Genomic DNA, 14,202 nt, shown 5'->3' with positions numbered 1-14,202 from the left:
ATCCACCAGTTAAAAAAGATAAAAACCAAAATGTCCAAAACTTGTGACTTTTTTGATCATCCAGAGTTTGTTTGCGTGACTTCCCGGTTTTAGTACAAAGCAGTCACTTCAGCACCTTTGCCAGTTGGCTTTGACAGGGAGGCAAATACATTATTTAAAGCCTTAAACAAAGTCCTGGTCTGCTACCTGAAGTGAAGGCTTTGATGTTCCCTCTCCCTTTGCCCACCAAGCAAAATACCACTTAACTTCTCCAAGTGTTACTGCCAATCAACAGCCAAATCCACAGGAGTCAATCAAAGCAAAGGCTTCTACACTGAGTTGAAACAAAGAGCTCCTGCCAGCTTTGCCAAGAATACTGAAGTGAAAACATGCCAGCATACATTAACAACTCAAAAGAAAACAGGTGTGCTGCCTGGGATTCTGACTGAAATCCAGCAGGAGCCCATGCACATTCCTACCATCTGCTTTATGTAGTGAAACATTCACAGCTTTTAAAGACTTCATGCCCATAGGTGGAAGAAACACCTGTGTAGCCTACTTAACCAAAACCAGGTATCTACCAAAACAGAAGCAACCTTTGTTTTGAGGATGGGTGGAAGCATATTAATATTTAAAATCCACAGCAAGAGATCCAGCTACTGCCAGAGGAAACAAGATTAGTGCTGTATAAAACCCCCCTTAGATTCAGGTAACAGACAAATGTCTTTACGACAGTATTTACTAACGCATTTTTTTAAACTCTACCATTAAAAAACATGCAATGCAACTTAGAGCTGAAGGCACTGTTTTACAGCCAGCACATTCAACTGCTCAACAGCACGAAAATGTTAACTCTTTTTTCAGCACTCTGGATTTACTTCAGTCTCTATTTTCTGTCCCCGCCACAGCCATCCAGGAACTCAGGTTTGATGCAGGCCCCTTGGGTGCTAAGTTAACTCCATGCTGCCTGTGTAGTTGTCTCAGGCAGTGTCAGAATCCAGCTGGCCTTATCTACAGCACAGTGGGCCTAGAACTATACCCCAGGAATTCCTATTGCATTATCAAGGTCGTTTCTGGCATTCTGGGAAGGTGCTTGGCTTGCACTGGGACACACTTATACCATCAATACTTCTGTAAAGCAACTGGAGCTGCATGTGCCAGTTTTTTCTTGGATATAAGACATAAACCATGCTACAGGCTGGTGTCTTTGGGAGAACTTTACATTGAGAAACAGCTTCAAGGATCACTACGGAAAACACAGGGGTGGGTATGATGAGAGAGCAGACTAGCGCAGGACACTCTTAATTCCTTCACAGGTCACCATCAGCCCTAACCCCCAGCCATCAAAACAAAACTAAGAAACTATTTTTTAAACCTCATTTAATAAAAGGTTTTTTTAGATATATAGAGGATATTCAGTAAATAAGTTACATAGTACATTACAATCACATCAGCAAGATTTCCTTTAGTGTATTAATATCTTATAAAAAAAGCACACAAAAAATAAATTCAGTCCAGTCTATCACAACTGTACAGCAACAGGTAAATATATTTATATATGTACATTTTAAACATGTAACAGTCTTTTTAAAAGGTGCCCTAGGCAGCAGACACACAAAAGGAAGTGTCTGCTTACTTGTTAAAATAAAAGTAATATACTTTATTATAAAGCATTTATACAGTAATTACAAAGGCTGACTGCTCCTGTACAGTACACCAAAGCTTTGACTACAAATTTAAAAACAGAACATAAAAAGAATGAACACAAAAAAGTTTATATCAAATCTGAACTACAAGGTGGGGGGGGAATACATGTGGAGAAGCTGCAGGAAACTGGTTTTTAAAATATACAATTACATTTCTATAAAAATATATGTAGTCTTCTAATCTGGAGAAGTTAAGGGTTTATTCAGGCTCAGCTGTCAATGGAATCCTAGTCTGGGAAAGAAAAATCCTTAAGACAGCTGTGGATTTAAAGTTTGTGTCATCCTAACGTTTGACACAGGAGAAAATGAGGGCGAGTAAAGCAGCTGAACCCAAGTGACGAATTTACATAGAAACTCACCCGCACAAAACTCAAACACAACCTGCAGACACTGCTTCTCCGTCTCTTTAAAGTTCTATAACTGTTCAGACATACATCAGAGGATGAAACAGGGAGAAAGTTTGCATGGGAAAATGTGGTTTAAAATAAGGGTTTCTGGCAGAGGTAACCATGGGACTGAAAGTGCCGATGGATGAAAGCAGACAAGACACCCATGGCTGCAATCCTCCCTACTCCCATTTCTTTTAAACTAGGATGTGTGTGTATCAGAACTTTCTCGTCCACTGCCTGAAGAGAATTAAGAAGTGTGTAATTGCTGAGAGTGAGAAAACTCACTCTTTGTGGCTTAGGAAACACTTTTTTTGCATGTTGATTTTAATCTAAGCTTGTTGCAATGATAAAAATGGCCAAAAGCCTCAGTTTGATAAACTGGAGAGTATTTTTAGCTAGTTTGACTTCACGTTACATGTCTAGTATGCGATTAACAGATGAGTTACCTTTAAGCTTTAGAACTTCCATCTTTGCCTTGCCTTTAAGCAGCTGTATTCCTACCTGGTCCTACCTAGCAAATGCCACGGTCCTGCACAGCCACCTGAAATGCTGTAGGCCTTCAACTTAGAGAACAGAGTTCTCTCAGATACCGTTACCTGTAACAGTAAATGGGAAAACATCAAATAAATTAAAACGCAGAGTTGTTCTTGCAGCCAGACTGCAAAACACCTGTAGCTATATCAGATACGTATCACGAGTGCATGCATATACCTACTCACAATATACACACACAGGCTTACAAACCTGAGATGCTATCCCATGCAGATCACAAACCTGAAAGACTGAATCTTATCTGTAAAGTACAGACAACACAGGCAGAAGTACGAGATCAGGGCAGAGCGTGATCTGCCGCTGCACAGTGGCCAGTGCTGGCACCAGGCCTCAAACAGGTCATGTTTCTGAAATAGAGCCACCTGACTACGGGGTGTGTGACCACTGAAGCCTGATCTCGCACTGTAAAAGGCAAATCTATTAGTACACATGTACAGAACTGCAGCCTGTAAATCTTGTATGTGTTCCCATAGGAAAGACAGCTAAAGCAAAGAGAGGCCTTGTTCAAACTCAACTCAAACTCAACTGAGCATACACTGCCTTTTTTCTATATTAACAGCAAACCCTTATACTAAATGGGGAGCAGTAAATAAGCCTTTAAATGATGGAAAATAACAAGCGTGGGGTTTTAAACCGGACAAATCAACAGAACATACAAAATTATATTTTTCAATTATAATTGGAAGCACACAGCCTTCAATTAACACTGTGCTGCAGTAAAGAGCCACTCCAGCTTTTTCCCCTGCTAAGAAGAGTAACAGAGTTAATTCCGGATTTGACAAATTCTAATTAGCTCCAACGCTCTGTCCGTAGCAAGTGGGGTAGGGTGGGTTGGTTTTTTTAAACCAATTCTCTACCAACTTTTGCTAGCAGGCAGGATCCAATTCAGATGTAGGATCAATTCCAAACTCCTACCCTAAGCAAGTGGGCATCAGGTTTGACTTTGCTTATTTGTTTTTACACAAGACACTCAGAGAATCATTTTTACGCATTACCATGACAGAAAAGAGACCTTCTGGTGGCTAGTAGCAATCTGTAAACAAGCTCAGAAACGTTTCCATTTGATGCCACTGACTTGGAACATTTACCTGATTTTTGGTCAGCGGTGCTAACCCACAGCCATTAGAGGCCTGATTTTCTTCCAGTGACAAGACCTTCCCTTGTTGTTTCAAATCTTCCTGTTCTCTTCTATTTCTACTGCAGCAGGGTGGGAGAGAAACCACCGGTACTGGATTCAGTGTGTCATACACGCACCATTGTTGTGCAATTAAAGAAAATCGGATTCGTTCTTATCAGCACCTCAATGATTTATCCTTGATGAGAAAAAAACTTCCTCATATCGATTTCCTAAAATAAGGAGAATCACTGAAAGATCTGGTCTTTGGAAGACTATAATAATGCTTGCATTCAAGCATCATCGTATCTGAAAGGAGATTAAACTGGTACTTAAAGCAATCCCCCAATTTGCTCCCTAAGCCTTAGTACTTTGTTTCATCTGATCAGTTGTTTGTCACCATAATTTACTATGCCAAATCTAAAACTACTTCAAGCTTGAAAACTCCTGAGGGCCATGATTAAATGTGTGCTCATTATCACCCAGGCATGCTTCCAGATGCTAAAAATACTGGAGTAAACACAGATGATAGAGCAGATGAGTAAAAGGCAGAGAAATGTCCCAGTTTTCTGCCTGAAAGATGAGCACATTTCAGCACAAACCTCTCTGCAGGTTTGTCTTTCCAAAGGCGGCACATACGTTCTTCTAGTTCAGCAACCTATTCTCCAGCTGGAACTATACCCACTAGTCCATACTGCCCTTTGCTTTTTCCTAAGCATCTGCTCCTTATCACTGTCAGAAACAAGACCTGGAGCTAGACAGAGCTTTGGTTTGTCCTAGTATGAAGAGTCTCTGGTTGTCTCTAAGGGATTACATACTGATTCATTTTGCACTGTTTTAGCAAGGATTGTAAAAGCATTTTTATAAGGTTTTGTTTAACCTTATTGTAATTCTCAAGTTTAACCAAATCTCCAATCTAAGACATCTTCATTTTTTGCCATGTTCCTCAATATGTGCCAGTTCCACCTCCTTTTCTTTGTTATGTGTTTTAGGCCTTCCCAGTCTCAGTTCAGTAACCGTACACCCTTCCACTTCTGTGACAGTGGTATTCCAGGCAAATACATTCATTGCAACTGTATAATCATAGCTACATCACTTTGTTAGATACCCTCACAAGCTCTGCTTGTTTCTGAACTGTTGCCTTGTAGTTCTCAAGATCTGGAAACTATTGGCAACTTCCCAGAAACATACTTTGGAACTTTGTTTAATTGTATCATTGCTTTTTACTGGAATTAATCCCAGTACAGCAAGTGGACCATGAGGTCCGGCTGCTTCACCTACTGTCCTTCCTAGAACAGTGTGCTAAAAACGCTGTTCTCTCTGAGGGCCTTACGATAATGGTAGACAAGTGTTTTCTCCAATTTATGAAAGGAAGAAGATAACAATGAACACTGAAATTCTTATCAGGAAGACTGATTTGCTGAAGCTTCTTTTTAAAGACCAGTAGCTTTTAGTTTTTAGCCATTTTTGCATGATCTTAACAGTTCATGACATGCCATCTGCTCCCACAGCCTAGTTAGTCAACAAGACCCCTGCATGCAGGGACATGGAACAGTTGTCCCAATGCTGAAAGGAAACCTAATTTTGTTAGGAATAAAACCCCCACAATCTTGGCAGAAAATTGAACACTTAAAGACAAAAGTGTCAACACTGGAAAAAGTGCAGTCCTTAATGGTACTCCTACTTATTTTCTAAGAGTAGTAACTGTTTCTGCTAGTAAGGAAAAGGATTCTATGCAAAGGCATATATATGTCAAAGCAAACATACAATACGCAGCCTCCCAGACTTCAAGAGTGAAGCAACCATGGTTGTATAAAACCAGGAGGCAGGAAAAGATTGCCAGATGGCACCTTCCATAGTTAGTTAACCTGGAATTTATCTAGCAGCTTGAAGGATTATCCAGTCTGGAACACACCGTAGTTCATGTACAACAACTCCCTTAGGATCCCTGCTTGGGAATGCAGCAGTGACCGGCTCGTGTGGTATTGCACCACTGGAGCAGCACACACACGACCTGACACAGTGCCAGCACCCAGGAGCCAGGGATCAGCGCTGCTTCTAAGCACTGGCTGGAGGGAGGGAGCTGAGCAGCCAGGGTAGGGACTGGGACTGACTGACTGAAGCACAAGGAAGTGATCTGATCCTTTGCATCTTTACGAAACAATGATAAACGTGGGCTATAAAGATGTACAGAACAATCTAACAGCTATGTCATCTGGACCACTTTACTAGTTCTTAACTCTCTTTTACCAGCAGGCTTTTGGTGGCTGGACTTTATGGGCTATGAGCATGTGTCAGTTCTGAAGGAGGAGTCAGCCTTCCAGCAAGGCTTACAGCAGGACAATCCAGCAGGCACTGCCCTCCAGCCACCGGTGTGGAAGTAAGTGACAAGCTTCTCCTGCATGCACATACTGTCCGACAGAAGTATTTGGGAAACTAGGGCCCCACGACACTAGCTCTTAATGATGGCAATTTCAGGGAATACATAAGGGCTGCCGCAAGAAAGAAACGGACGTGTTGAGAGGTAAAAGCCATTCACTGAGGGATCACTGCTAGAGATTAGAGTCCATTCCTCCCATCTCTGAGGCGCACACAATCCAGCACACAAGAAAGTCTTGGTTCATTTTCACTAAACAAACTTGCTCCCATTTATGCAAAGTCAAACCCAGCAGTTTACATTTCAAATTGCACTTGTAAAGCCCAGACTACTTTCCATTAAGTTAATCAAAGGCAGACTATTTTGTTCTCCAAGACGAGACAACCCGCAAGGCCTGTGGCTACTCTAATCCCACACGGTATTTTTATATCCATTGCTGCATTCTTAATGGCATAAAACAAACCACCTCGGGCTTCCTTTTGGAAAAATAAAACTTGCTCTCAAAAGGAAGATGACTGTCTTGCTCATCCCACTTGTCATTTTTGTGAATCAGAGGCCAAAAGTGCACACCATCTTTCCACGAAACTTATTGGCTGCCTGAATAAATGCTCAGAAAGAAAGGCAGGAAAGTGTAACAGGAAGGAGAACTTGCTGAGAAAGGAAACATCTAGAAATCACCAGTGTCACAGTAACTGGATACACTTGGCCCAGAGCAGAGCATCATTTTCTTGCTCCGGTCTGGAAACCTTTATATCCAAGAGTTCTGTTAGCATGATTCCTGACAAGCACAAAAGAAAGGTCTGACTGACCTGAGAGAACGTACTTCCACCGCAGGTGACATTGTTCTATTATGTACCTCAGGTATCATTATAAATAGAATAGAAATCTTATTTGTTTAAAAAAAAAAAAAAAAAAAAAGTTGAAACAAATCTTTTCATCCACCATTCCGGCTTGGTCAGTACTGGCAAGGTGAAGTGGAACATGTGGCGTCAGGAAACGGCAGCACTAAAACTGAGACCTGATAGGTCAGGTAAAGAAAGTGCAAGCAAAAAAAGTAAAACCACCAAGAGGGAGGTTGGGTCCAGCCTTGCTACTCCCTCCGTTTCTGGTCTGCTGCTATATTTCTCCTTCTTCATCCGAGCTCGCGCTGCTGCTTCCACTGCTGCTGCTCCCACTCTCGCTGCTCTCTTCCCGCTGGGCCTGGCTGTGGGCTGCTGCCGCCGCTGCTGCCACTGCTGCTGCTGCCTCCTTCTCTTGCTGCTTCAGAGCAGCCGCCTTCTTTTCCTGCTCTGCGTGGCTTTTCATGTGAGCACTGCGGCTCTTCACCTTGTAGAAGACCCTGAGGAAGCACACACATACATTAGCATTGGTCTCTCCTACAGCCTCCTCCATTAATTCTCCAAAAGAGCTCCTGCTGCTCTAGCCCCAAAAGCTTGTGGAGCATCAGCACAGGAACTCGGGTTGGCATTGGCATTGCAACAGAACACCTACAGCAAATAGCACTTCTGATTCTGCGTGTGCCAGCACGGGGTGGAATGCCAGCAGGAGATCCTGAGCACCCTCAGATTGCTCACTTCATTTCTTCATATGTCCATTTCCTCTTATCTTTCTCTTAAATGTTCTAAGTTCAAAGAGGCAGTGCTGGTATCTGACATATGCACATGCTGCTAAACACAAGAGTGCCCTGGTTTTTAGGCATTCCCTCTACGCTGCAAAAGTCAATAAACATAGAGGTGAACAACAGCCAAATGCTGCTTCTGAGCCTTGTCCACGCAGCCAGAAACACTTGAGCTTTTTCCTCCTGACTTCACACTTCTACGATCTAGCTCTCCATCTTTCCCAATAACTATTTGGATTTTGCACCAAATGCCACAAGAAAAGTTTAGACACCATTAAGAAATCCTTGCTTGCTTCTCCTGTATCAGTGGCCAGGACCAAATCCCAGCTGCCTGACTCCTCACAGCACTGCCCTTTCCAATGCCACATGCTCCCTGAGGACACAGACACAGGGCACCTTGTCAGGGCAGGTGAAGTCCCAGCCACAGCAGCAATCTGTCAACAGCCCTGGTGGCATAACTAGACAGAATTTGCATTTTCTTGCCATCCCATAGCTTGGTGCCTTTTTTAAATAAAGGGATCACCACTGGTATTACAAGACTATTGTTTTAAAAGTAAGCAATTTATGGAGGGACCTGAATTTTCTTGAAGTTTATGAATCTGTTGGCAACAAACCTACAAAACTTACCAGAACTCTGTAAGGGAAGACAAATGTACGTTTTACTGACACAAAAGATGGGTGCCAGTTTAACCAGATGAACTGTGTGCCCATTGCTGCTATAACAATGGTAGTGTCTTGTATTTCTATGCCACTGTTATAAGTGAGTCTATACTATGTTCCTAATATGTGATCTAGCAAATATATAGAAATTACTCATTACAAAAACGTGGCATTACAGAGGGGCACTACAGCAGCTGTTTGAAAGTACAGCTTAACACCAAATAGTGCCCACAGTTGGGCTGCAGGTGGTGTCTCACTCCATCTGAGGAAAAACAGCAGAAGGTAGTTATCCAAGTATTGGTATCTTAATATCAATATATGTAAAAATCACTAATCTGTGAGTATTAGTGGGGTAATATGTCATTGAAAGTATTGGCAGTGTCTCTGGCCTAAATAGACAGAAGTAAAGCTCATCTGAGAATAAGCTTCCACAGGAGATGCACCACTGCAGTTGTGTTACTATCACTGGACATGGAGTTGCTCTTACCTGCCACATTTTTTACATGGAAATGCGTTTTCTGTGTTCTGAGTTTTACTGGTAGCATCTGATTTTATCTTCTGTTTCCGCCTCCTCCTCTGCACTGGAGCAGCAATAGGCTTTCGAGGCTTCACTGCTGCCTCCCTCGGCTTCCTTCCAACTCTGCCTGTGACAGTTCCCTCTTGACTCCTCAGATTGGTGTCATTGGCCTTTGGAGAGAAGGAGACAGTTAAGGCAAACTGAAAAGTAAACCCACCATCAAAAGCAAAACAATGTCTGAGCTCCTGTGCTTCATTTATTCCAGACCAGGGTTTTATTTAATGAGAAAGCCTTCAGCATATTTTCAGGACATTTCTCATCATAGTCCCATGTGCACCAACCACAAAGAATTATATTAGGGTTTTTTCCCCCTTTACTCATCCCCGTTCTCCCACCACAGCACACAGTCTGGTTGCTAGGAATACTCTAAGGTACCCCAGCCCAGTCCCTTGCTCTGGGAGAAGTCAGAGGTGGAAACTTTTTCCATGTGGAACTGTCCACCTGCTGTTTTCTAAGCCAGCCGCAGAGTGAAGGTGGCACAGAAAGCACAACATGCACAATGCAGCACTTACTGTTACACCATCTTGTAGTGTCTGTTCATCTTTGAGTGGAACTGTGCTGCTCTTTCTGTTATCCAACCCTTCCTCTGCCTCCTCTTCTTCCTCCTCCTCGTCTTCCTCCACGTGCCCCTGTTCTTCACTGTAAATGTCCCTTCTGGGAGGAAGAACACGTGCAAACCTATGGGAACTCTTCACCAGAAGATAAAGGAACTGTTAATTTTGGTGTTTGTAAGTCAATGTCATTATGTGACACAGGACACAAGTTTGTGAGTCTGGACTTCTCCACACTCGCCACACTTCTCCACAGACTGTTCCTGCTTCTGATTTTACCAACAAATGAGACAACACACAAATTCAGACTTCACACCACCGCCCAAAAGTGAGAAAAATTTAGGAAATTACCTTGATGTCTACTTCAGCTTCATCTTTCATCGATTTCTCATTAGCAACATCAATGTCCCCAAAGATTAAGGTCCCATTCCGACCAATTTTCACCTGTTTCTTGTATGTGTAGTAGAATTCCACACACTGGGCCACTGTTTTGGTTTTTATCTGTTTAAAACACATGAAAGTCCAATGGATTACATGATTTTAAGAAGGGTTATAAATAATTACTAAAGATGCAATAAATACACTTTGTGTTTTTCTTTCCTCAGTAGTCTCCATTCCACGACAGCCATTCAAGCCTTCTTTTCTGTGTCACATTCGTCTGTATGCCCCATCCATCCCAGAACCCATCCCCCATTGCCACTGTTAATCACCGAGAACTACAGGACCAACTTTCCAAAGAAAAGCTGGTCAATGTAAAGGTGACAGAACCTGACATTTTGTAAGCTTAATGCACCTCTTCACCTCTGAAATGTTCCAATTGAGCTGTCAAGCTTGAGAGCAGTTTTATGGGGGAGCTTTATTTTCCAGCAGCACTTCAGAGAAAACCAGGCCAGAATACCAAACCAAAAATGGAAAGGAAGCTTTGCAGCCCTTTCCCATTTTGGCCACATGCATTTCATACACATGTGGTGGGAGACAATGATCAGTACAGACCTGTGATGGTCTACAAATTCTCTATCAGTGATCTTTCTGGAAGTTTTGGCATATGTACTTAGCTTCTGGGCTTTTGCAAGTTAAATGCCTTTTGTATGCAGCTCCTGCAGTGATTTGGCCCCTACTCAAGTGTCATGCCTTGTGAAAGCAGATGGGGGCAAGCATTTTTACTATCATTGTCACAGTAAACTAGAAAGAGAGATCCTAAAGGATGCATCATTTGTATATCCTTTTTGGTACTTTTCATCTGTAGCAAGGATGTGCTTCTATTTAGTTTTATAAGCAAGCTATTTAAGCTGTACTGGAACATTACCAGCTCTGCTCTGTAAATATACCCTGTAGAAGTGGCATCTGCAGTGTGGACTAATGGAACTAACGCAGTAAGCACAAGGGTTAAGTAAACAACAACAGCAAACCAAACACTATTGTTCTAGCCTTCTAGTGAGATTTTGTGCTGTGCTGGATGGTAACATTTCTCTGAAATCTTGAGTGCAGAACTGAATACTGAGGTTTCAGAAAAATTGAGAACTCCCTCTGTTAAATGCTCAATAAACATGTAAGAATGTATCAAGAATATATCATTGCTGTCATCAAAAAAAAAGGGGGAGGGGGAAGTAACTTACAAGCTTTTGGACCAAGAAAAAGTCTTTCTTGTAGATTGCAATTCCTTTGTTGAAAAGTTTTTTTTCAGCAACTTTCCACTTGTCTGATCCTGTAGAAAAAATAAAAAGTTGTAACAGAAGCAATTCCAAATGTTTGCTCTTATACATCCTTTGCCTTCGAGACCAATACACACATGCAAGGGTGCAGTCTCTCATGTCACCTAACCCAGGCTTAACTGCAGACTACTGTTACCCGATCTACTGCTTCAGCCCTCCCCTTATCACTTCCCATGTTAGATCTAGTACTCATCACCACAGGTTAACTCAGTTCAGCTTGCAAGAGTCAAGTAGATGAACTAAGATAGTTTGCAACAAAAAAGCAAGGTGAAAAAAGCACCACTTTGTGGTGGCCCAGTCATTAGATCTTATACAAGGGAGATGGTGGGGCAGGAGACCAGATCTCCTCTTTCAGCAGCAATCCACTGTACTTGAAAATGCATTACATCTCAAATATTTCTACTATCCTAGCACCCTTGCCTCTAATAATAAACACATTTTAGGATTTCCTCCTGCCATACAGATATTACTCAAGTAATATTTCCAAACCATCATAATAGGAGAGTGTGATAATTAAGAAATGTAATTGCTGTGCTTCGTGGTGCCGGCTATTAGATGTCTCTTTACCACCTTACGTCAGGTCTTTCAGGTGGCTGGGTCACTCTAGATCACTGAAGTTAGTATCACACACCTGACTATTTTCTAATTGGATACAAGACTACAAAGGCAGATTATGGCATTTAAATTTTGCAGAAACATTGACATGCATCAATAGTTGGCTGAGCTTTCTTCAGCAAGCTTGAAAACCCCTCCCATAAAACCCCCTCTGAACTCCACTCTGAAAACTCATGCCAGAGAGGCTGTGGTTCTGAGGTTACCACAGCCTTTCTGCATGTACTATCTATCTTCCTGCATTCTCTGCAGCTTAGTGTAAGGGATCACATTCCCTTTTCCTCATAAAGGAAATCAGAACACACACATGCACATGTTCTGAGAGATGCAGTGTTTCTTACATTGTAAGTGTCATAATTTGCACAGGCAAAACTGCTAGCAAGCATTCAGTTTATCAGAGAGAAGAGTGATCTTTTCATCTTATTGTAACGTTCAAGAGTTCCCCAGAAGAGCATAAAAGGAGAGAAAAATTCCTTTATGATAGACAGACAGCACAGAGTTTTTCTGGTTAACATACCTGTGTAGTGATAATCTGCCAAAGGGTGGGTAGGCGATCGTACTGGCCTCTGCAACAGCAGTTTGGTCAAAGCTCCCTAAGATAAACAAAACAGTTCACTTAAGGTCTGGAGTATTTAAATCCAAGATCAGGCAACTGTTAATCCTCTCCTTTCTGGCAAGCTAAGTGAAAAGAACCATAGCACAGTTTAACATTTGGGCCAGTTCAACATTTGGAACAACTTTAAAAATCACATTCTTGACTATCAAGACTGAGTTTTGAGTGCCACAGGCAAGCGTAAGCTCTCAGCACCTCTTCATATCTCTGTGAATTGACACTTTCCAATGCAACCACTACAGTACTGGGCAAGAGTTAATTTCATAGACAGAGACCATGCAGCAGTTTCCTCTCATTTACTGAAGGCCTCAGTTACATCCAAAACCACTGGCCTAAATGATGTCTGTCTGAAACATTCAAGTCATTGTGATCTTACCTCACTTAAGAAAACAAAACACAGCAGTCATGTGACAAAGATTACACATACACAAAAAAACCCCAAACCTCTCACGCTGCTTTTTACTTTGCATTTAAACTGGAAGTGCTTTCAAAGTTAGCAGGAGGGAAAGAGTGGAGTCATGCTTCCATTAGCAGTTTAAACCAGCTAACAGTGAGCTCCTGCTGCCAGGGTCTGCCCTGCTCCTGCCTAATGCCAGCAACAGCATTTGCAATGGTAGACTGGTTCTGGGACCCTAACTAGCACAAACCTAACACAAACACACAGAAATTACTCTTTATTTGTACTCTTACCCAATACAGGTCAATATAGTCTCACAAGTGTCAGTGCTGGCACACTACAGGGGACAGAAAAAAAGCAGCCAGGCTTACTCCAGACTACAGGGCTGATTTATGCCAGGTCAAATCAATCATAGAACTATAAAAGGATGACAACCCTGTGCTATATGCTTTGCTCTTTGATATTACCTCCCAGGGGTGTCAAAAGGCATTATGAAGGTGAATCATGCCTTACAATACTGATATAAAACCAGCAGTACAGCCGTTCTATAGACATGTGCAGGGAAATCAAATGGACCTGCCAAAAGTAAGAGGAGCAAGACACTGCACTTTACGGTCTCAACTTAAGCCCAGTCTCTTATTTTTCCTTCCGACATGGTCATCTTCTAGGAAGACAACATTTAAGATTCATTTAGCAGTCTTGGTTCACTCACCCTGTCAGTCTGTTTGTTAAAAAGCCAAACATGTTGAAGTTGGAAATATGCAAGATAGCAAGTGAACATGGCATGGTACATCAGGCAGAACCCACTTTAGAGACATCCAAGGGACACTAAACAGTGAGAACCAGATGCATAGGAAGGAGTTTCTGGAAGGCTCTCCTCTCAGGAATGACAGGTTACCTGGCCTTCATTAACACCTTTGACCACATCAGGGTGAAAAGCTGGGAAGACTCACCAGAATGCTTCCCTTTGCTTCATGTAAGAAATGCAACGCCAGCTCCTGGTTGGTTCCAGCCCCAGGAAAAATGCTTGAACAGGCAGCAGCTAGCAGGTTTTCCACTATTTCCACAGAGGTACCAAACAAATTCAGATAAGAAGATTAAAATGGAGTTTCCTACAGGATTTGCATAGTTAACTAGTTCTTTTGAAGCAGGGCTAGACATAACAGAAAGTAAAACTCTCAGAGAAGTTGAATGTCCTTGCAAATTTATCTGGTCAAATTTGGATGCCAGAACTGCAAGGTCATGTGGCATTACTCTGCATTCAGCACTATTTACACATGGAATTTCTTGCAAATCTCCTCTCTCCTATGTCTTCCCATCTCCCTTCACCTCAGAGATTTCCTGA

General features: G+C 42.1%; 1 protein-coding gene across 4 annotated transcripts in view; it reads right to left on the bottom strand.

Annotated features, from left to right (window-relative positions):
- Positions 1-1,342: 1,342 nt before the first annotated feature.
- Positions 1,343-14,202, bottom strand: part of MIDEAS (mitotic deacetylase associated SANT domain protein) — a 56,275-nt gene continuing 43,415 nt past the window's right edge. For all 4 annotated transcript variants that reach the window (XM_030483056.1, XM_030483057.1, XM_030483058.1 and 1 more), the window contains 7 exons: positions 13,811-13,914; positions 12,365-12,440; positions 11,140-11,228; positions 9,875-10,024; positions 9,485-9,661; positions 8,883-9,082; positions 1,343-7,456 (listed from right to left, as the gene is read on the bottom strand). In XM_030483056.1, the coding sequence (XP_030338916.1) occupies positions 7,234-7,456; positions 8,883-9,082; positions 9,485-9,661; positions 9,875-10,024; positions 11,140-11,228; positions 12,365-12,440; positions 13,811-13,914 (1,019 nt within the window). In that variant the 3' untranslated portion in view covers positions 1,343-7,233. The remainder of the gene's footprint in view (positions 7,457-8,882; positions 9,083-9,484; positions 9,662-9,874; positions 10,025-11,139; positions 11,229-12,364; positions 12,441-13,810; positions 13,915-14,202) is intronic.

Source organism: Strigops habroptila, chromosome 4 (genome assembly GCF_004027225.2).
Source record: "Strigops habroptila isolate Jane chromosome 4, bStrHab1.2.pri, whole genome shotgun sequence".
NCBI lineage: Eukaryota > Metazoa > Chordata > Aves > Psittaciformes > Psittacidae > Strigops > Strigops habroptila.
This window is presented reverse-complemented; position numbering and strand designations above follow the sequence as displayed.